Source organism: Conger conger, chromosome 13 (assembly GCF_963514075.1).
Source record: "Conger conger chromosome 13, fConCon1.1, whole genome shotgun sequence".
In the NCBI taxonomy this organism is placed as follows: Eukaryota; Metazoa; Chordata; class Actinopteri; order Anguilliformes; family Congridae; genus Conger; species Conger conger.
Window position 1 is genome coordinate 26295648 of NC_083772.1, and position 23504 is coordinate 26319151.

General features: G+C 40.5%; 1 protein-coding gene across 1 annotated transcript; it reads left to right on the forward strand.

Annotated features, from left to right (window-relative positions):
- The first annotated feature begins 1724 nt into the window (after positions 1 to 1724).
- Positions 1725 to 23066, forward strand: LOC133108756 (cholinesterase-like). The gene is made up of 4 exons (XM_061218480.1): positions 1725 to 1862; positions 15385 to 16896; positions 17315 to 17475; positions 21436 to 23066. Exons 2-4 carry the CDS (start codon positions 15398 to 15400, stop codon positions 21558 to 21560), a joined length of 1785 nt encoding a protein of 594 aa, XP_061074464.1. The 5' UTR covers positions 1725 to 1862; positions 15385 to 15397; the 3' UTR covers positions 21561 to 23066.
- Positions 23067 to 23504: the final 438 nt, after the last annotated feature.

The following is a 23504-nucleotide window of genomic DNA, read 5'->3' on the forward strand; positions in this document are numbered from 1 at the left end:
CAGATACAGTGAGTGAAAAGGACTAGCGTGACACCCACTTAACCCTTTTGGGAGTTCTGAATCTTTTTACTGTGATTCCATGAGAGTTTTCAACATTAAATGAAAAAATACTTTTCTTCTTTAGCTGCTGTGTTAAAATATCTTTTGTAATAAAAAATAGAACTATGGTTGCCATTAGTGCATCTGGGGCCCTACACCCTAGATATGACATAAATATAAATATATAAATCTAGATATTGAGTGCAGACTGTGGCTGACTACAACCTGGATTCTGCAGCAATTGGACACAGAATCATTGTACCGGCGATAAATATGGTTTAAGTGGGCCAGGGTTTCCCAGGCTACTACTGCATAAATTTCCTAGAGGCCCAGAGGGGGCTATAGCTACTTGGAGCTCTGTATAGCTCTGGAGCAAAGCCTTTCAAAAGTGATCAGTCTTGTTTTTTGTTTTTTTGTCTTGGAGCTATATGACATTTTTAAATGAGAATCAATATTTCTGATCTGAGTCTGTTGACGACTCCCAATTTAATCCCATCTCCTGTGTCCAGTGTCCAATGAAATTGTAGATAGGCACAGATCAGGAGGAGGCTACAGTCACTGAATATCCATTTGAGTATAGCCAAGTCAATCATAAAGATGTGGAAGATGTATTATACCAAGCTTTTATTAACAGTTGTCAACTACTGACAGGTTATATTATGACGCGTATTTATTATGCTGTGTCTTTCCAAAAGACAAAGAAAAACAATATTTTAATGATCCCATTGAAGGCTTGTCTTATTTTGGTTATTAATTTGAGAAAACAATTTATAGCAACAAAATAAGAGCCTGTTGAAAAATAAGCCATATTATTCCAATAATATCATACCAATACATGATTCAAATTGAAATGGGTGTGTTTTGAATTTACTTTAACAGAACAATGAGTGCTGAACAACTGTGGTTTTGCTGTGTTGTCTTTACATTCCTTTGTGAAACACTTTGAGCTACTTGCATGAAATATGTTCTATAACTAATGTTTATTATTGTAATATTCACATTACAGGCTATTGTAATTGTTCAATATGCACTAGTGCACACATCTAAACAATCTTTTACACCAATTTATACGTTAATTCTAAATATTTATTTTTAGAATGACATGTGACCGCTATTGTATTAAATAATATATGCAGTTTGACTTTTGTTTTTCTTATGATATTTGACATATCATATTGAATGTATTTTCTTGATATCCACTTTGGTGGTGTAAATATGTTTTATGTCGTAGTGTCTATGAAAACTGTTTGGCACTGATATTCTTTATATAGAACATCTAATTGTATATATCACATTGGACTATTTTAAACCCCCGTATGATGACTATTGTTTTTGGTTATAACTGCTCTACATGCGTGTTTTGCTATTTATGGATTTCATGTTTTTCACTTGTTGAATAATTTATGCACTTGTAAATCGCTTTGGATTAAAATCGTCTGGTAAATGACTAAAATGTAATGCACATTTGGAGGCCTGTTAACATACAGTTCACAGCAACTGCATGGTCCATTTTATTTACAGATGCTGGAAAATATAAATCTAATGATCAACTGGCTTGTTAAACACCCGCACGTTTCCCAAGACTTTATAATATCGAGCAGCATTCGGCCACAATGATTTGCATTCGGCAAAGAAATCATAACACCGTGCCCAACGCTCGCGAGGTTTCTTGTGCTTTACAGCAAGTCAAATGTAATCGTACTGCCTAGTAACGGAGAAAAAAAGCTGTGCTCTATTCCATTAATAAATCCGCAAATAGCCTATTACAGCTCTCCCATGCATGAAATACACAAAGAGACAAAGAACCAATTGTAGAAGAACAGGTGAGTGTCGTTATATCTCTATTGTTTTATATCTGTGCAGTTATAAGCGTAAAACGGGCTTGCTACTTACGGGAATCATTTTTCTCCTTATTTAGATTGCAAAGTGATTGTTGGCAGCGTGCTGTGCCTCCAGATGTACGAAAATTAGTTGGAATTGAGTGTGCTCTATTTATAGATTCGACATGCTATTTCATAATCTCAATACCATAAATGTTTCAGTAATCTTTGTTAAAGAAAACATGGGCATAATAGGGAAAGTTGATCAAAGTTTTATCGGCCAACAGTCATTATCTCCAGAGGCGAGTGCCTTACGAGTAATTGTGTAAAATCGTATTAATTCGCTTATTTCATGTTTAGTACATTGGCGGCAGTTTGAGTTTGAGATAAATTGGTACATGTTACGGTACGCGCTTCTGTTCATGCAAATACGTGTAGGCTATATATCATTAAATGAAAGTGGAAAGTAAATGTAGTCTATTCATGTAACTGTCGGCATTGTATACAGTATTTAATAGTTCGAGTTTGGAACGTGACAATGGTGAGTAATCGAGGCCATGCATATCATGTGATCATATCAATAACTACACCAGAATCGCTGACTGCATTAGGGCTACGTCATTTTTGCAGGTAACAGTGCTCCATTTCTGGAAATAAGGTTATGTTGGTCAAATAAACCCCTTATTACTTCATATGCTGGTAAAAATGTAGTCAACAAACGCCACAAAGCATACAAAGCAGGTTAATCTATACTATTCATTTGCACCTCAGTTTTGGTAATATTAGAGCTTTTCACTGTAAACTATTTTAAGTTAGAGATAACTGACTGCATGTTTGCACAAGTAGACAGGTGCAAACTACTAGTAGTTTGTGCATATTTGGGCACAGACAAAGAGCTAGCTAGACAGGACCCTTCAAATCCTTTCAAAATGATATAGTAGCTGGCTAGCATGCTCACTAAGGTTTCCTTTAAAGTTCAATTTGAAGCATTGGCACCATTCTAAAGTATGAAAACGAATGAAGATTTGAAAAGGTTTTAGCTTTTACACAAATACCATTTATATGTGTGCTTGTTCTCGATTTTCTGTCTCAGACCTGAAAAAAGTAAAATTTTCTTGTCACTCTCGTTTTTCTGTCGTTCATGTATTGCTGAGTTAACTGTACTATAAAGTGAATGAAACAGTACCATAACAGAAGGTGGTGTAGGTATACCCTTGCACTGCCCATCCCACCTCCCTGTAACTGTGAGTTTGCACATGGCCTACTGTTGGCACATGGCCTATGAGCGGTGGCATTTGTGACTTATGTCCAAATTTTCTACTCATTCCATCTGAAGCTTTTTCCCATCCACTTTCAGATGAGTGCTTTCAGAAAGTAAAATGGAACGTAATGTCCAGACAGACCACATTTTTCAGCATGCGTGTAGATCGTCTATTGCCAGTCACGAGTAAACACTGTCAGTGTTTCGCCAAAGTTGTTCTGTGTGTAACATCTGTCCTGGTATCAGTGAATTGTGACCACTGTTCCTCTTTGATGATGCAGTTTGTTCATATTTGGCATAATTATCATAATCGTTTGGGTGAAGTCAGGTAAATCAACTTTTTGGCTGATCGTCTTTCACATAAAAATAGCTACGGACACAAAGCTTCAACGTTCAAGTTTCTTATTTATTAAGTCAGGTCTCCTCTATAATTCTGTGTTGAAATTATGTAATAAAAAACAAATGCTTTAATCCTAGAGATACTTAAGTATGAGATATTGCCCTCCAAGACAAGCGCACCTGTTCAGCTAAAATGGGCCAATGAAACTGGACAGCAAAAACTTCATTATGAACAATTAATATTCTTTATTTCATTTTTAGTTGAACAAGGCATCATAACAAGAAATTGTTTTTAAAAAAATGTATCTGTGTGTGTGGGTGCATGTGTGCAGCTACACGCATGTTTGATTTGTGTGTGTGAATGATGTGGAGGTGGATCTGTGGGTGTTTAACAATAAGAAAAATATTGAAATAACATTAAAATACAACAGAAATTACATTAAATTACATTCAAAAACTAAACTAATTGTTTGGACACGTGTGTGTGCCTGTGTGTGTGCAGAGAGTGAATTTGTGTGTACATCTGTGTATGTGTGCCTGCATGCACATGTGTATGCATGTAGCCTATTTGTGCATGTGTGTGTATGTATGTGTGTATATGCATGTATGTGGATGTGTGCATGCTGTGTGTGAGTTTGTGTATGTGTGTACATTTATTTATAAAGGTGCTATATCTATACAATACGACTATGACATATCCAGCTTAAATCTTTTCAATAATATTTGAATAGGTTTCAATAAGAGGAACCATAAACATATCTGCTTATCATGCCGTTTTCTCCATCAGTCTCCGTATCAAACAATACTCCGCCATCTTTAGCAATGTGAGACCAATCAAATCAGTTGCGACATGTCATACTATTGTGGCACATGTTGCTTTGGAAACTTGCATATCAAAAGCATTGATTCAGGCCTCTGTTAAAGGTACAATAGGTAAGATTTTTGTGTGAAAACAGTTGACTCACCTTCTGTCTGTGTTTATAGTCCTTAAATTCAGGTTACAAAATATACAGTTGACGCACTGAAGCTCCGTACCAAAACATTGTACAGCTGTACAATAATTCAAGCTCATTGGTTGAAGATTCTAACTGCCACAGCTAATGGGGTTTCAACATCAGCGAGTTCACAGAGAAGGGGGAGGGATAAACAGTGTTGTGGTTTCAGGGTGTTTGTTGCTGAAATTCCTCTCTGGACCATTAGGAGTCCGAAATTACCTATTGTACCTTTAAAGCTGACAGATGATAATTGCCATTCAGCTCAATATGACTCAGCTGTGTGGCTGCCATTGTAATTCTGATTCAATTACCTGAACATTATACGTTATACTTTTCATGTGGAGTCTCAGTCATTTGTCCATCTAATTTGCTTAGCTATTTTATGAGCCAAACAAGCACTTCTGGTCCAAAAACACAAATTATAATTGAAATGGAAGATTACTCTCAAATTCACACAGTTTGCAATATGTACACTTACTATACAGTACAGCAAACCAGTTTTCCAATGGACATGAAGAAGTCTACTTCGTTACTGTACATTCTGTGCCTCAACAACTAGTAACTTTTAGGAAGGACAAGTGAAAAGATACTTGCACTTTTATAAATATGACTTTTGGCTTAATCTGGACTCCTGTTTCTGTGACCTGGAAGATATTAACCAAAGTGAAACAAAATGTCCTTACTAGAAACACTAGTAACACCTCATTTGACTCATAATGACTTCAAGGCAAGTGACTGGATTCATTCCATCTTCGTATAACAACCCTTACACTGTGGGGGTGAAAGTATGAAAATGAAGGATTATACATTCTTAATGGGGCAGTGTCATTAATACTTTTTGACCTCTGACTGGTCCTAAATCACCATTCAGTAATAATAACATGCAGTTGGCATTGTTTTAGCATGTAACAGCATACAAAAATGTTTTTGATGTAAGTTCATCCAGTGAGCAGCAGTTTTGCAGGCAAAAATGCGTTGTTAATGAGAGTATTCAGAGGAGAAGAGCCAGACTGGTCGAAGCTGACAGGATTGTAACAGTAATGCAAATAACCATGCATTACAATGCATCAAACCTGTAAGTAGACAGGCTACAGCAGCAGAAGGCCTAATAAGTCTAAAAAAATAAGTCTAATAGATACCTAATTAAGTGTTCACTGAGTGTAAGTTGATGTTCTGTGCAAGTATTTTGAATCTAATGCATTTTCATAAAAATGATAAATATTTAAGGACACATTTGCTAATTGCCACTATCAATAATAATTTACATAAGAGCATCAAATTAGCAAACAGAGAAATTCTATCTTTTGTATATCTGTGCAATGTACTGTAGGAAGGGTGGGGCTGAGTATTGCAGCCCATCTGGCTGTGCCGACTGATTTTGTCAGCTGGCTTCTCTGATGCTGTCTGTGCAGTCTCTCTCTCTCTCTCTCTCTCTCTCTCTCTCTCTCGCTGTCTCTGGTCTCTGAGATACAGCCATCCAGACCCCCGGTTGTATTGTTGCTGCAGAGCCTGCGGTGGTTGGGTTCTGGTCTCCTTAAATGTCGTGAGCATCCTCTCAGGAACCTTTGGGCATGACAGTGCCTTGAATCTGGGAGACTCTGCAGCGACGTTAGGCGGATAGTTTTGATTAATTTTATTGCCTTTTTAAAATAAACTTTGCTGATATACTCTTCATAGATAATATAGATAAATGAAGTACTGTAGTGTGTCCAACGGGAAATCCTCTATTTTCTCACTGTGAACAGGAAATGCCACATTCTTTCTCTGGATTTCCACTGTACACAGATTCCCAAGATCCCTGTTGGTAATGTGGATTTACAGGGATTTGTGAGATCTCTCTGGTGGTGTGCTGAATGGGCAGGCTGTGCTGTAGGTCTAGTGCCAGCCGGGCCAGGCCGGCCGTTCTATTTGGCAGTGTGGCTCTCGGGAAGGTCAGTGTGCTCTGATCTGTGGACTGGGCCTTCTCCGTCACCGAGTGCCGACAGCTGCACTCTCAGGCTGTCCGACAGTGGTCCTCTTTTCCCCCATCCCTCTTTTTCACTTCTCCCTCTCGTTCTGACTCTGTATCAGTCCCTTCTCTCTCATAGTGTGATCCTGTTTATCTCTGTCTTTTCTCTCCACATCTCTGGCAGTATTGGAATACAACTTGAAATTCTTGAAATTCTTTTCATTTTTTTTTCACAATTGCCTGATGAAAAGAAATGAGTAGGAAAGCTATATACAATAGATTTTTAAAGCCTATATAAATAGCAGCATTAATTTATATTTAGCGTGAATCTCAACTGTAATAGAACTTTAGTATCTCAGATGTATTTATATACTTGTGTTGTTGATTATCTGACATGTTTTTAAACCTTTGGCACAGCCGACACCGAGTTGGCGTGTTCAGAGTGCCAGTCCTGGGCCTTCTGCCAGCACACTGAGCACTGATTGTACGGAACCTGAAACCATAACCACAGCGAACATCTCGGAGATGATGTATATAATAAATATTGTAATAAAATTGGGGGGAAAAAAACAATAAAGAAAACACATCTTCAGTGCGTTATTGCATGTTGATTTGGCAGCCGCTTTTCTGTGTTTGTATTTCAGGGCCCATTAAACATGTGATAAGCAAGCCCGGGCTTTGAGGGAAAGTCTCGGGGGGGCAGTGTGGAAGGGCTATGTGTCTGCTGAGTGCTATACCTCACTGAAGGCAGTGCCTGTGGGTTCAGCTCCGGGAGGACCCATGATCACAGTGCCCTTGTCCTCCCCATTAGTGCGACTGCACATATTGGTCTGTGTGCAGCAGGGGTGTAAATAATGATTGAAAATGTCTACCGCGCATACACCAAGGCCTTTCTGTTCTTAAAGATACGCCATACCTATTTTTGCACTAAAAATTAATTCAATTATTTTGTTTTATTGAAAAAAATCATTAAGCCTTTGTTCAAAACTACAAACTGAACTGCTATAGTTACTTGGATTGGGTTCAGTTGGCGGTGTGTGTTTGTGTGGCACCGCTCACACAAGCATTTTGGGGCTTGACACCCAAAGTTATTAACCATGTTAAGTATTAAGCACTAAAATGAGGAGTGACAACCATATTTGGCTGTTGGGTGAACAAGGCTTTAGTGGGAGCATTTGTCCATATCACTGACCAAGAATTACATATCGGCCTGCTGGATGGCTGGATTCCCTTAACCCTTTTTTTAACTTGAAATTTGATGACAAAGTTTGTGATGAGTGACAGGTTGTTTCTTTATGCAAAATAGATTTGGGGTTTAAAATTCTAATAAGCTGCTTGATTTTAGGGGTTTAGTGAAGGTGGGTCATTTTTTACCCTTCGGACAAGGGGAGTATACAGAATGTTAAGACTACACAAGGGTTAAGCACAATTCTGTGGCAGTCTCATAGCCTCGGATTGAACCTGGACCTTGCCAGATCTAATTGTGGCAGGAATTATGTTGCCAATGTTATGGGAGGACTCTGTCAGCTAGAGAACAGCATCGCTATCAAGCGCCTGGTCACTCCATGTGAAAGCCACATATCCAAGGGCCTTCCTCCGACTCAGTTCTGTGCAAGCGTAACTGTGCTCTGAAAATAAGCAGCTGGCAACCATGGATGTCTACACTCTCCTGAATCAGTATTAGGGTTCACAGCATGAATGCAGCTGCCCTTGCAGATGATTGGGCATTAGCAAATTGGGGTGGGAATTGGAGATACTCTGCCCCACATTGGGCACATATTCATATTATAAACAAATGAAATTAAAGTGGATTTTTTTTCTCCATGAACTGTAAAGATATTGGAGAACATGTGTTTTGCATTGGAATTATTGCCTGCTTTTTATTTTGAAGGACAAATGTTCATTAAATCCAAGCCTTAAAAACAAATACACACAATCATGAAACTTTTGTAGTACCGATTGCATCCAAGATATAATTTTTAATGCTGATAGTGTATGTGCATGTTTCTGATGTTTTATCTTGGGAAAAAAAAAGAAGAAAAAATGTAATTACCCCAGTTGTCTAGGCAGACATGTTAAAGACTAATTCCCTTGTAAAATCACTATATGACAAAGATTTTCCTGCCAGAATGCCTTTTATAAATGTTGCCCCTGATATTACTCTTAAATAACTGCTGTATAATTGTGTTATTTTTCACTATAAGAAAGACTATGTTTCCTTGTTCACCATAAACTAAAGCAGAAAGACTAAATTAATTCTACCGCAGAGGGAGTTTATAATAAACATGCTGCATGTTTGGCTAATATATTTGAGAAATACCAGATGCTTCTTTCCATTTGGGAATATCAAATCTTAAAATCAATTTTTTTCTTGATGTGGACTTGGATTGGTAGCTTGTTAACTTCCTGGATGGCAACAGCAGAGGTAAGAATGACCTATGAGACCTATGAGACCTAAGTCTGTTAGTTCCATCCTCATCCCCCTTGACCTGTAATGCAATACTGCAATACTGTTACCCGCAGATCATTCTCTCATCCCTTGCTTAGGTGTCCCTAGCATGGTTTGATTCATATCTTGATGATGGTTCTACCAGACGACTTAGAAGGGATCCGTCTCCTTCTCCCACCCCATCTTGAATGGTGTCCCACAGACAGGGGCCTGGTTCTCTCCACTCTTTAAACTTGGTGCAGTTATCTCTGCTCATGTCATGGCATGTTGCTATGATACTTTTTCTTTTTCTGACTTAATAGCCTCCCAACACCCAACCTTCAGCACCTGAAGCTTAAAAGGGGGAAGACATAAATTGGTTTCTCCTAGCAAAGGGTTCCCCATGGATTAATACTTCAATCACTGTTAACCCCTTGTGTAGGGCCCCCTTTTTGACATAAGCCTGAAAATGGTAGTCAAAATAAAATGGTTACTGTTTTTAGACCCTTTTGACTGTAAGCATAGTTCTGGTCTTTTCTGAAAGGTAACCATAGGAAGCTTGTTTTCCAAGAGTTAGTATTATTTATGAACAGTAGTTTATTGGTTGCTAAGCAACTTCTCTAGCTAAACAACGGTAACAATGTTAGCTACTAGCAATAATGTATCACTGCACTAACGTTAGCTAGCTAGCTTGCTAGTTTACATCACACCTGACGACACTGACACACATGTCATCTGTCTTTGTTGTAGATGTTTATCTGGACACTGCCAGATAACATGCAGTTATTGAAATAACTCATAGCATCATTATGAGTCATCATTTGCTTCGGCGAGGTTTGGTGGTCTTGCTGGTATTCCGATCGGAGGATGTTGCCTTAGTTGTATTTTTTTCACTGCTCCTTCCAAATCCCTGAGAAGGTCACACTTTAAAATCACTCATTTTGTTTTACTTTTGTAGGTTACTAGCGGCGAGATGATGATAATAAGTTACATTAATTTTGGTTACAAAGTAGATAACGGCGATCTACAGAGTAATATTAAAAGATGTGTGAACATTCCATTGAGCTGTGTGTATATCGTGGATATTGGCACGGCTGGAACGCAAAGAGACAATAGACCGGACCTATCCGTTATACGGGTTTTAACGCACTCCGCATGAACCCTGCATAGTGCGTTAAAACCATTTCATGACCACCTCGCTGTGGATTATTCCTTACATATTGTGACCAGACTGATTGAAAAATCCACAGCAAAAAAATGAATGAATGCAAATAAACCCACTCCAGGCCAAATACGGACCAGTGCAACTTAAGGGGTTAATACCTCTAAAGTGTCTACCTTCCAATCAGCTAAGAATATTGATGTGACCCTTGATGACCTGCTGAGCTTCTGCGAACACATTCAGGCAACCCCTTGTGAAATGCACGCTTTGGCTAACACTAGTCTCTGATAAATTACTAATTTATGAAAATACCCTGTTCAATAAATTGTCCAAGGTGAGCCCATTCTCTGTAAATTCACCTCTCTTAAAATGAATTGAGGCCACTTTTAAATGTTGGGTTTCAATTTGGTAGCGACTACTAATGGAAACAGGTATACAACTTTTAGCCCTGGACATTTATTAAAATGACAGTTTGGAAAAAAATTGAAAGACTCACCTAAATTAGCAATAAGTCTACTGGAAACTGTTGCATTTTACCTTTCACCTTGCCTAAATTGCAAAGAAAAAACATTCTTTTGTAGAAATTATTAATTTGGTTCATTGTTAACCTCAAAATTATTTGGTTCTTCGTTTCACTGACAAAGCAGTTTCCGTAGAAACACCTGTCTTGGTGGATGTGGCACAGAATGGGAAGCAATTATTATTAGCTCTTGAAGATAAATTTGCTTCAACACTCTAATGGAAACATAGCTAGTGAGAGATATCACAAGGGTAGCAAGTTGTTGATAAAACTCAAGGTAATGACTCAACGGCTAAAATGCTATTTCAAAGACATTATTTTTGCATAATGCTGACAGTTGATTGGGTACAGTTAGCCTATGAGCCAATTAGAACCAAATGGGCCTCGACAGTGGTTAGTAGGATCGCCTGAAGGAGGGACTCGACAGTGGTTAGTAGGATCGCCTGAAGGATGGACTCGACAGTGGTTAGTAGGATCGCCTGAAGGAGGGACTCGACAGTGGTTAGTAAGATCGCCTGAAGGAGGGACTCGACAGTGGTTAGTAGGATCGCCTGAAGGAGGGACTCGACAGTGGTTAGTAGGATCGCTTGAAGGAGGGATTCGACAGTGGTTAGTAGGATCGCTTGAAGGAGGGATTCGACAGTGGTTAGTAGGATCGCCTGAAGGAGGAACTCAACAGTGGTTAGTAGGATCGCCTGAAGGAGGGATTCGACAGTGGTTAGTAGGATCGCCTGAAGGAGGGACTCGACAGTGGTTAGTAGGATCGCTGCCCACAATAGGGCCCCGTTTAGGGCACCTCGGGATTACGGTCATGGGTGAGGCGATACTGCTTGAAGAAGGCGTGTCATTCTCAGGATCGCTAGATCCGTCCGGGCCGCAGAGGGACGGGGTCGTTGACGGCGTATCCTCAGCTGACATCAATAATTGGAATAGATAGGGTACAATTTGCTACCAAATTGGGATAAAATGGGTAATAAAAAAACAAAAAATGAAAAGATTATGGAATGAGATTCAATGTAGTCTGCATATTTGGCAATGCCAGGAGTTTATTCATCTGTATTTATTGGATTTATATGCTGTATAAATGTATCTATCTGTGTTGTATCTATTTTCCTGTAGAATTCTTCAGTGACGTGATTGCGTAGTTCTAGCGCCTGTCATAAGCACAAGCTCTGATGTAAGCTCCCGCTTTTTGAGCATGAAGCATTCATACTCTGGCCTACCTGGCATTTAGTATTTAGAGTGGCATTTTATGCAATATTTTGTTGTAATTTGTTAGATATTTGAGATAATTAATGTAGAAGGTAGCACAAGGGTACGTCTCCTGTACGCCTACAGTCTCTCTGGTCTTCACAGCAGCTCCACCCTGCTTTCTGTAAAAGATCCCTGTTTATATGTACACCACTCCGGGGCCTCATCTGGAAGGAACGAGAGGAGAGGTTTCTGAATATCAGTAGAAAAAATAAAGCTGCCCTCCTGAGACAGTAAAACCATATTTTCCAAAGTGGCTGACTCACTTGAAGACGCTTTTCTAATTCTCTGACAGATTTTTGTGTGTGCGTATAATAATGCAGTAGCCGAGCGTGTGTTTTTGTATTTTATATTTGCGCATTTATTTATTTATTTATTTTATTCGCTTTTTGTTGAGAGTGCTTGTACTTATCAAACTGTCAGCAGTCAGTATAAGCGTAATGATGTAGAAGAAATGGGCATCTTGGGAAAACATCTCGCCTGTACTTTTTTTGTGCTCTTTTACTGCTCTTCACCCTGAATTGCAGCACGCGTTTTCCATTTTTATGTTGCGGCACAATACAGAAGGAGGCCCTGGGATGCTGCTGATGCTTAACATCCCCTTTAAATGGATCTGATTTGATTGTGTGATAATTATGTAGCACTCACGTTTTCTGGCATGTGCACTGGGAGTGCCTAAGTAAAGGCGTCAGTCACGGTGGAATTTGTATCCTGTCTTAAAATAGTAGTCTGCTGCCATTCTTCCCCAAACGGTGCCTTAAAAGGTCATTACTTTCCAGATGTGGAGATAGCAGCCTGTAAGTGTAGCCCATTTGAATTCGAAGTGTCTACTGCACCAATCCTCTCTCATCTCAAGTCATTGTATCCAATGCAAGAGTTGATTAAAATCTAATGCTAAGGGATAAATAGAGGGAAAAAGTGTCATCTGCTTTATTTGCTTATCTTTCTTGCTCAGATTACAAATAGCGTGGCAAGATAGCGGCTCATAGTTTGAACTCTTTTTGTTCATTTGTTTGCTACAAGACCTCTCATTGGAAATACAGCCCCCTGTTGACTGTGACACCCAGACTATATCAATGAGCGTGGCATGTCATTGGCTTTGGGGCATTGACTTTCTAAGTGCTGTCGTTACTGGGCCTCTCTCACTGTTGGAACTGGATCATTGCTGTCTTTGAATTGCCTATAAAGGAATCGCTGTGTCACTGTGTGTAAGAGCGAAGGAGATAGAGCTCAGTCTAGGAGCACACTGGCTACGTCAATTTCTAAAAATGTAATTATAATCGTGTCTGTTTACGGTTGTTGGCAGTTTCTGAGTTATTGCACAGTGTTCGTCCGGTGAAATGAGCCAGTCCCTGGTTGACCTTGCATTGTGTTTTGGCATTCCCAGTGGGGGGAAAGTGCTTATTTAGAATGCATGATATACTCCCCCTTCTGTTCCACCATGCAAGTCATAGTAGAAAGGAGCAAAGATAAAAGAATGGAAGTAGGATTTTGCACCCTTAACACAGGTCATACACAAGTAGGACAAATTCCTGTGGCCAGCATATATGTGTATGCTGATTCTAATCTTGCAACTGAATTGTAAGTGAGTGTAGTAAACAGAAGCAAAATAATGCAGTATAAAATCTTTTAATTAGCCTTCAAATGAAAACATTTACATAATCTCTACTTTCAGATCCCTAGTAATTCCATAACCCGTTCATTAAAGTGGATCAGATGATGTTGTATAAGCAATTGGATACTGTGTGAAACATAATAAAAATTATGCTAATCGAACTATACTAATAAAGGAAAATAATATTTTTGACCTAATTTACTATTATTAAATATTATGTGCAAGTAATTTCACTTGGAGAATTAATTTCATAGGATCCCATTTTCTCGGTTTGTGATATTCTCTCAGTACTTTAGTATTTTAATTTTATATTTTAAGCAGACAAAAATGTTTTTAATGATTTCAAATAATAAACTTGATTGTCCACATATGAAAGATACCAGAAGAGGCTCCAGCAGTTGCTGAAAATCTTTAAAATTGGAAATCTCCATCAGTCCACTATATAGTTAAACTGATTGACAAGACATGGCTGAGCTGCAAATGACTTTCAGAAAGCTAAAATATTTTCAATGGGTGACTTGATGTTTCTGTAAATGTATTATTGTGCATTTGGAAAGATACCACACCCTATGGAGTATAGCAGACAAGGTCAGATGATGCGGAACAATACATTCTTATAGTTTCTATTACATATTAATTTGACCAGGGGTGACACGATTCTTGCACATCACTGTATATTTGGTATTTCATGTCCTTGGCTTGGCTTGGGAGAGTAACCAGGCATTGGAATCTGCAGGTTGGATGATGGCACGTGTCACTTTAAAAAGCTTCCAGGTTCACAAGCACACATTAGCAAACCAGGTAACTAAAGTTGTGTCACAATGTTGTATCCATTAACTGACGTTGTACATGCAAGTTCCATTTTAGAGAGAATAAATGGATTTTTAAATAATAGTAGAACATTTGCAAAAAAGGTTGAGAGAAAGTGCAGTACATGACAATATCATTCTATAATCATCGTAATGGGTAGCATCAGCTGATGTGACCAGTTCTTTTCAGATTTTCACTGTCGTGTATTTCCTCATTTTAGCAGCAAGATATGCTGTGCATGTCTATTCTAATGGCTGACAATGGTGTGCCTGTGTTGCATAGTACTCTGGTGGTCAGAATGTTCCCTCATTTTAACAACAAGCTGTGCTGTGCATGTCTGTATCCTAATGGCTGACAATGGTGTGCCTGTGTTGCATAGTACTCTGGTGGTCAGGATGTTCCCTCATTTTAACAACAAGCTGTGCTGTGCATGTCTATTCTAATGGCTGAAAATGGTGTGCCTGTGTGGTGTAGTACGCTGGTGTCAGGATGCGCAGGAAACATGATTCTGGGCTGAAATCCCAGTTGGAGCCTTGCTATTGGACAGAGACCGGTGCTTCACCCCATGTTGCTCTGGAGAATGTCCAGATGTATGAATGTGTGTTACAGAGTCTTGTAAGTCATCCTTTCCTGGAAAATTATTCCTGCTGAAAAGCCACCGAAACTGGCTCCTCCCCTAGTTTCCAGGTACCTCTTGCTTTCCTGCAGGCTCAGCTGTGTCGAGACCAAGGCCTCAGGGAGAATGTGTCTCACAGAAGCTGGCCGTATTAATCAAGCAGGATTTACCCTCTATCTCAGCAAGCAATCAGTACTTCTAATTTTAGAATTCTATTTTTCTTTTCTTTTTTTTCCACAAGTTGAGTAATCTGTTGTAAGATAAGTAGATATGTCTGGTACTGCATGAGTTACAGAGGAGTCTGATTATCTTTATTCACTCTCTTTCTTGGAATCAGCTGTATTTGAAGTGTCATTAATAGCAGTCAGCCTTCCCCTGGCCTACTTGTTTTTTGTTGTTGTGTAATATATCTAAGCCCTGTGGAATGAAAGCCAGCCAATTTCTCGATTTCATGTACAAAAAAAACCCCCTTAATCATATAATTTCTAATCCTGTGCAAATGTAGAAAAGCTAATATAAATGTTATTTTTGTGTATTTCTGTATTTAGCCAACAAAAATATCTGTTTATCCCCTCACTAGGCTTGGGCTCACCATGGCAGTCACACATCTGATGTTTGTCCTGATCCTCTTCGCTGTTCAATGTCTCAGCCTCTCACACAGTCAGGACGACCTCACAGTCCTCACAGAGAAGGGAAAGGTTCAAGGGACGCGGGTCCCAGTGCCGGGAGGATCCGTCGTAGCCTTCCTTGGGATCCCATACGCTGAGCCTCCGGTGGGGGACCTTCGCTTCAGAAGACCTGTGCCCCGGAAGGCCTGGTCAGGGGTTTGGGAAGCAAATGAGTTCTCCAGTACTTGTCACCAGCACAGGGACAACATGTTCCCAGGGTTCCCCGGGGCAGAGATGTGGAACCCCAACACCAGGCTGAGCGAGGACTGCCTGTACTTGAACGTGTGGGTGCCCTCCCCCACGCCGCACGCCGCTCCCGTCATGGCGTGGATCTACGGGGGCGGCTTCTCCACGGGCACCGCCTCTCTCGAGGTGTACGACGGGCGGTTCCTGAGCCATGCCGAAGGAGTCCTGGTGGTGTCCTTCAACTACAGGCTGGGGCCGTTCGGTTTCCTGGCATTACCCGGCAGCCAGGGGGTCTCCGGCAATGCAGGGCTGTTTGACCAGAGGATGGTGCTGCAGTGGATCAGGGACAACATCGCCGCCTTTGGAGGCGACCCGCAAGCCGTCACGTTGTTTGGGGAGAGTGCCGGCGCCGCTTGTGTGAACTTCCATGTCCTGTCCCCGGGGAGTCACCCCCTGTTCACCCGGGCCATTCTGCAGAGCGGCAGCGTCAACGCTCCCTGGGCGGCTGTCTCGGAGGGAGAGGCCTGGAATAGATCCCTCACCCTGGCCCGGCTGCTAGACTGTGAGAGCGAGAGCATGCCCAGCATCGAGGCCTGCCTCCGCACGGCACAGCCAGAGGCGATAGTGAGTCAGCAGTACAACGTCCTGAAAGAATCGGGCGTGGGATTGACCTTCAAACCCAGCGTGGATGGCGACTTCCTCACCGACCTCCCCAGCGTTCTGATCCAGTCTGGCCAGTTTAAAAAAACTGAACTCTTATTGGGTGTGAACAAAGACGAGGGGACGTACTTCCTTGTGTACGGGACTCCGGGATTCAGCATTGAGCACGAGAGCCTCATCACCAGAGACGACCTCCTGCAGGGGGTTGGACTGTTCTTCCCGGGGCTCAGTGACATCGCCCGGGATGCGGTGGTCTTTTATTACACAGACTGGGCCGACGAATTTAATGGAACGAAAAACCGCGACGCCCTCAGCCACATTGTCGGGGATTACTCCTTCACATGCCCCGTGCTGGAGTTCGCACAGAGGTTTGTCAGCTTTGGGCACGAGGCCTACCTGTACTTCTTTGACCACCGATCCTCCAGGAACGCCTGGCCACCATGGATGGGCGTGATGCACGGATATGAGATTGAGTTTGTCTTCGGCCTGCCGCTCAACCGGAGCCTGGGGTACACTGAGGAGGAAGAGGCCATGAGCAGGAAGATCATGAAGCACTGGGCCAACTTTGCCAGAACTGGGTGAGTCTCTCTACAACTCTGACACACAGCTAGACCGGACATCTTTGGAACGATGAAACAGTTTGTAGTAATTGATGGTCTGTTTAGTAAAGCATGTAAGCACACAATGATAATTCACTTGACATTGACAAGGCGGTCACTCCTGACTCCACTTGGGGACAATGTTTTGTTTCAAAACTAAGACAGATCCAGTGAGAGATGATCTCATTAATCAAAGAAGGGGCTGGTGATAGAGGGCACAAACATTTAGTAGTTCAAGTTCAGACTCCACTCTGTTATAGGACGGTTTTGCTGATGACAGTACCTCTCATTCTGTCATGCATCTCATCATACCGTATGACTGAGACCATTTATCAAGAGACATCAATGTCATCAAAGCCCATCAACGCTCATACGGTGGGGGGTTCATTTTTGACAGGAACCCGAATGTACCAGGGTCGGCGACTTGGCCTGTGTTCAGTGCCGGGACTCAGGAGTACATTTCACTGAATTCAGACTCCCCTCGAACCGACAGAAAACTGAAAGCCATGCAGTGCAAATTCTGGGACAGCTTTCTCCCTAAACTCCAGGACATGACCGGTAAGAAGCACTCCCACCCGCTGCGAGACTTTCCTTCCATACTCTCACACTACTTGTGTTTGGCACAGGGGGTTTAAAGAAGACAATTTTGTTCAAAACTCTTTGTTCTTATACTGTATGCTGTCAAGGGGATGAATGTTGGAGTTTGAGTGGGCGTGAGGTCTTCACTTCAGAATGTAATATTAGAGCATGAATAATGTTCAACTTATTCTGAGAGTTAATTGTGACAACACAATCCTTGCCCTTACTGTTCTGGATATAGGACTGAAACGTTCATATTTCAGCTGGGGTGTGAACATGTGTGAATCACCACATATACACTCAGTGAGCACTTTATTAGGTATTTATTACACTTATTTTTTTTACTTCTACTGCTGTAGCCTATCCACTTAGAGTTGTGATGTGTTGTGTGTTCAGAGATGCTCTTCTGGATACCACTGTTGTATCATGTGGTTATTTGCATTACTGTCATCTTCCTGTCAGCTTTGACCAGTCTGGCCATTCTCTTCTGACGTCTCTCATTAACAAGGCGTTTCTGCCTGCAGAACTGCTGCTCACTGGATGTTCTTTTGTTTTTTGCACTATCCTTTGAGACTAGTGTGTGTGAAAATCCCAGAAGATCAGCAGTTTCTGAGACACTCAAACCACCTTGCCTGCCACCAACAATCATTCCATGGTCAAAGTGACTTAGATCACATTTTTTCCCCATGCTGATGGTTGATGTGAACATTAACTGAAGCTCCTGACCCGTATCTACATAATTGTATGCATTGCACTGCTGCCACACAATTGGCTGATTAGGTAATCACATGAATAAGTAGGTGTAATAAAGTAAATGTGTTCCTAATAAAGTGCTCGGTGAGTGTATATTATATCTGTTTATGACAAGCTTTTTTTATGATAAGCTTGATTGTTAATCGAACACACTGGGTTTTTTAAGGAACTAAACTGAGCCTCTATGTCCTGCTGTTTATTTATTCACTTTGGTTCTTTAAAGTCAATTTTCAAAGACTGCATAATTTTCTACATTTATGAGAACTTATCAGTTAAAAGTCACTCGAACTCCCATGGCACAGCTGAAGTTATTGTATTCCCCTTTCATCAAGTTTTAGTGAGACAGTACACCACTGTGACAAATATGAGTTTGCTCTCTCCCTCTCTCTCTCCCTCTTTGTTTCTCTCCCTCACTCCCCCTCTTTCTTCCTCCTTCTCTATCTCATGTTCTCTCATACACATGCAGAGACACACACACCTACACATATAAGAGCGCGGCTTGTTTTCTGTTCCTTCTCAGATGAGTGGTACTGGTAATGTTTTCCATTTGTAGATCTGTCAACAGGGGTCAGTTCTGTATTGACCTGAAATGATGTGGTCAGTTCCAATTCAGATGTGATCAAGTGTAGATTTGAGAACTGAATTGGAATTTCAAGCTTTGAAGTCTTAGGAAAGGGATTTGACAGAGTGAAGAAGGTGGAATTAATCGGTCCTATTTCTTTCAGGTATAGTGCCACATTTTCACTTTGTTGCACTGAATAGCTTAAAAAACTTTTCCCCTCATCACTGTCCATTGTCAATGGAATCAGACATTGCATAAGGGATTCATAGACTGTATAATAGAGCAGAATGCTAATCTATGAAAGGCATCTAAAAATGAAGATCTACAGTAATACTGATTTTATTGTTCACATTCCTACTACAAAGTGCTTTCATTCGTCATTTAGCTAAACAAGTCAGTGATACATTTTTGCAACTAGAAATTGTTATACTTAATGTGTTATATCTTGTTATGCACTGTATATATGTGTTTGATATACACTCAGTGAACACTTTATTAGGTACTTGGTAAACTCTAGATACTGTTGTGTGTGAAAATCCCAGGAGATCAGCAGTTTCTGAGATACTCAAACCACCCTGTCTGGCACCAACAATCATTCCATGGTCAAAGTCACTTAGATCACATTGGTCTGAAACAGCTGAACCTCTTGATCATGTCTGCATGATTTTATGCATTTAGTTGATGATTGGGGGCGGCACGGATGGTGCAGTGGGTAGCACTGCCGCCTCACAGCAAGGAGGTCCTGGGTTCGTATCCCCGTCGGCTGGGGCCTCTCTGTGCGGAGTTTGCATGTTCTCCCCGTGTCTGCGTGGGTTTCCTCCGGGTACTCCGGTTTCCTCCCACAGTCCAAAGACATGCACGTTAGGCTGATTGGAGAGTCTAAATTGCCCGTAGGTATGAGTGTGTGAGTGAATGGTGTGTGTGCCCTGAGATAGACTGGCGACCTGTCCAGGGTGTATTCCTGCCTTTCGCCCAATGTATGCTGAGATAGGCTCCAGCCCCCCTGCGACCCTGATCAGGATAAGCGGGTTCAGATAATGGATGGATGGATGGATAGTTGATGATTGGCTGATTAAATATTTGTATTAACAATCTGGTGTACAGGACTAATACATTTATTACTGAGTGTATATACAGTATATAATAATGATATACTGTACATGTATATTATAGGGTGTACAATTTATTTGACTTCATTTTCAGTCACATTCAGGAATTGAATACAGCCCTTTAAAAAGCCCTGCAAGCTTGTGCGTAAAAGAACACCGTGATTAGACAGAACCACTACTCAGCTGTTCCCCTTTCCCAGTGCTGCAGTATCTGTCTTGCTAAGGGAGGTTTGTCTCCCTGAAGAGTCCTGGTCCGCTTGAGCTCACGACCACCTGCAATCCAGGCTTCTGTCTCTAAACAAACAAAGAAATGCAGCTGAAGCCTTGCGCCGAGGAAGTCGTTCACTAGGGAGAGTTCAGAAAATGAACTTCAAGGTGCAGTTTTTAAACTGGGGTTTCCCTCTGTGAGATCTGCGCAGAGCCGCGGCTCTGCCTTTGGAGACCTCTGGAAGTGGAGCGATGGAAGATGTCCTGCTTTTAAGTTAAGGGCATTTTAACATAAGGCACAGCCAGGCTGGAATGGCATAGTTCTCTGCCTTTTTTTCTCATTTATCACAGATCCTTTTTTTAACTCCTGCCTCTACATTCACTTTTGGGCTTTCTCTGTTGGGATAAGGCTTACTCAACTATCAAATTTCAAATGTAGGGCATCTGAGGGAATAGACGTAAGGTGTGATCAGGAAAGCTAATGGCCCAAAAAGAAGCCTAGTTTTAGTCATCTAAAAAGAGGAGAGACCTCATGCAGGCATGCACAACCAATCAACATCATAAGCACTGTCAACAAAACTGAATAGGTTGTCTTATGCAAGATGTATAATATTTTCAGGTATGTGACATTTCAGTCTGTTTAAAATGTCAACCAGAAGTAATGTAATGTTTTCTTTTTTACATATGTACAAGGATATATCTGCTCAAAGCCAGTGTTTATTTGGCCTCTGACAAAAATGTTGCAACTCCATAGCCGAGGGTACTGGCTTCCAGATTATCAGCCTTCAAGACATTCTTCTAGAAGTCCGTACATTAGTGTGAAATGCATTTGATTTGCTTTTGGCCTGCATTCACAACTGAATTATGCAAAATGCAGCCCGTTGCATATATCAGTCACTGCTGCAAGGAGCCAGACAACCATGCAGACATGGCTCAAGCCGAGCGTCTGCACACGAGCGGTCGCACACATTCACGGGGTTACCTTAGTAACAGGGAAGGAGACGCAGCAGTGTGCAGCGTCGGTGTGGAGTTTGTGATGGGTGCAGGTTTGACACCCAGGAGGGACAGTCCTGCTTCGCCCTCGGGCAAGGTGCTTCATTCATTACAGCTCAAACCTAGCAGCACAAATGAGGCGGTGTGATAGCTTCGCCTTCAGATCGCGGGTCATCCCGGGATGAGGAGCAAATACGTAATGCATTAACGTGCCTCACCAAAACGAGAAGTTTTTTGTGACCTCTATGTTTTTTCTCTTTCTCTTTTCCCACTCCCACTCCCTTTCCCTCTCTCCCCCTCTTCCTCTCTCTTCAGTGAGTATTGATAAAGCGGAGCTGCAGTGGAAGACCCAGTTCCATCGCTGGCTCTCTTACATGCTGGATTGGAAAAATCAATTTAATGACCATAGCCTGAAAAAGAACCAATGTGGTATACTTTAACTTTGTGTTTGTTCGAGTGCAAGTTTTAAGTGTTTCACTTCATATAACAGCATAATTCAATTTATCTGCAAACAAACTGGGGAATTACATACTTACATAAATCTTGATGATAATGTATATATCACTTATTTTATACTATTGGGTAAAATGTTGTGTTTTAAACCTCAGAAATGCACCCTCCACTGACATGCATGTTTTAACATATTTTCTCTGAAGTCCCATACCATATACAATAGTACCATTTTGAAAAACACTGCAAAGCATATTATGTTGAAAAGTATATTTTCATAGCTCAATTTGTGAGGTTGCCACTTATGTTTTGTTGATTGTGCTGTCTGTTTTTTTTTTTTGCTTGATTTCTTAAATTGTTTTGTTTTTTTTGTAATGCAATGCCAATATTTGTGTAAGCTACAAAGTAGCGATTGAATTCTGATCTATCAGATCTTTTGAAATGGGTAATTACTAAAAAGGGAAACACTTTAAAGGTATGTTTAAATTCAGTTCAAAATGTTAACACGCATTTGGGGAATGATTCAATGGGTAGTTGCTAAAAAGGGAAATGGTATAATGGTACATTTAAATTAATTTAAAAATGTACTTCACACACATTTGGGAAATGATTCAGGAGATGTAGCTTAGGTAAGGTAAACTTTGCACACTAACTGAAGATGCTCTCCAATATCTTATGACTAAGTATGTTTGTCTCCAAAATGAAGTTGGATTGCACAGACACTAACATTACAGAAAGTATCATGTCGACAACTTGGTAAGTTAGCAAACAGGAAAGCTGGTGAGGAAAGTTTACCGGATTTGATTACTGTCCAAACAGAGAAACGGAACAAAAGCCAAATACAGAATGCAGACTGTTAAATTGTTACCACAAAGTACTTTCAGTTATTTGGCTGAGTATATGTGTCCAACAATATACAGGTAAATGTATCCTAGCTTTATTTATGTTGTAGTGCTAACCAGATACCTAACCTAACAGTATGTTAACAATTTAATTAATTAATGTAATATTAAAACATGACATACTGTAGGCTATACTGTTTTACATAGCTATTTTACAGCCTGACTATATTTTCTTTATTAGTTGGATGAGAATTAAAATTCAACAGATTCATAACTTTCTCACTATGGCCTATAGCTCTCCGTATCGTTATCTAAAGTAAGCTCTAGAATTATTGGCACCCTTAATCAAAATGGAGAAAAAAGGCTGCATTTATTAAACAACATTCATAATGATGTATATTTTCTGTTCAAACAAATTTATTTATTTCAATACATTTACTCTCACGTTTCAATGTTTTTTATTTAGTAATCAAATTTTTTCTAAAAAAACACAGGTGCCAAAATCATTGGCACCCTTAACAATTAAATAAAGTCAAACAAGTTAAATTGGCAATAGTGTGTCATTGCATCACTTCCTATTTTACTAGAGTATACAAATGAATGTATACAGATAACAAGCATGCAAAATCCCTTTGTCAACCATCCGTATGGGAAGAGTCAAAGAACTGTCAATTTAGAAACATCACAAGTCAGGTAACGTGTACAAAAACATACATATAATAATTAAACATGCCACTTAGCACTGTAAGGACAATAATAAAAGGGCATTGAACATATGGAATGGTTGCCAATTTGCCAGGAAGAGGATGCAAGTGCATATTATCACCAAAGTCAGTAAGAAAGATGATTAGGGAGGCGATAAGTAACCCAAGGATCACAGTCTTAAGAATTGCAGAGATTGGTTGTGTCTTGGGGTCATCAAGTCTAAAACAAATAACAAAATGATACTGCCATACCAGCAAACTTAGAAGGGTGGCACAAAGATAACCCTTACTGAACATAATAAACAAAACCAAGCATCTTGAGTTTGCCAGACCTCATTGGGATTATGACTGGAAGAGAGTGCTATGGACAGTTTTGGTCATACCCACC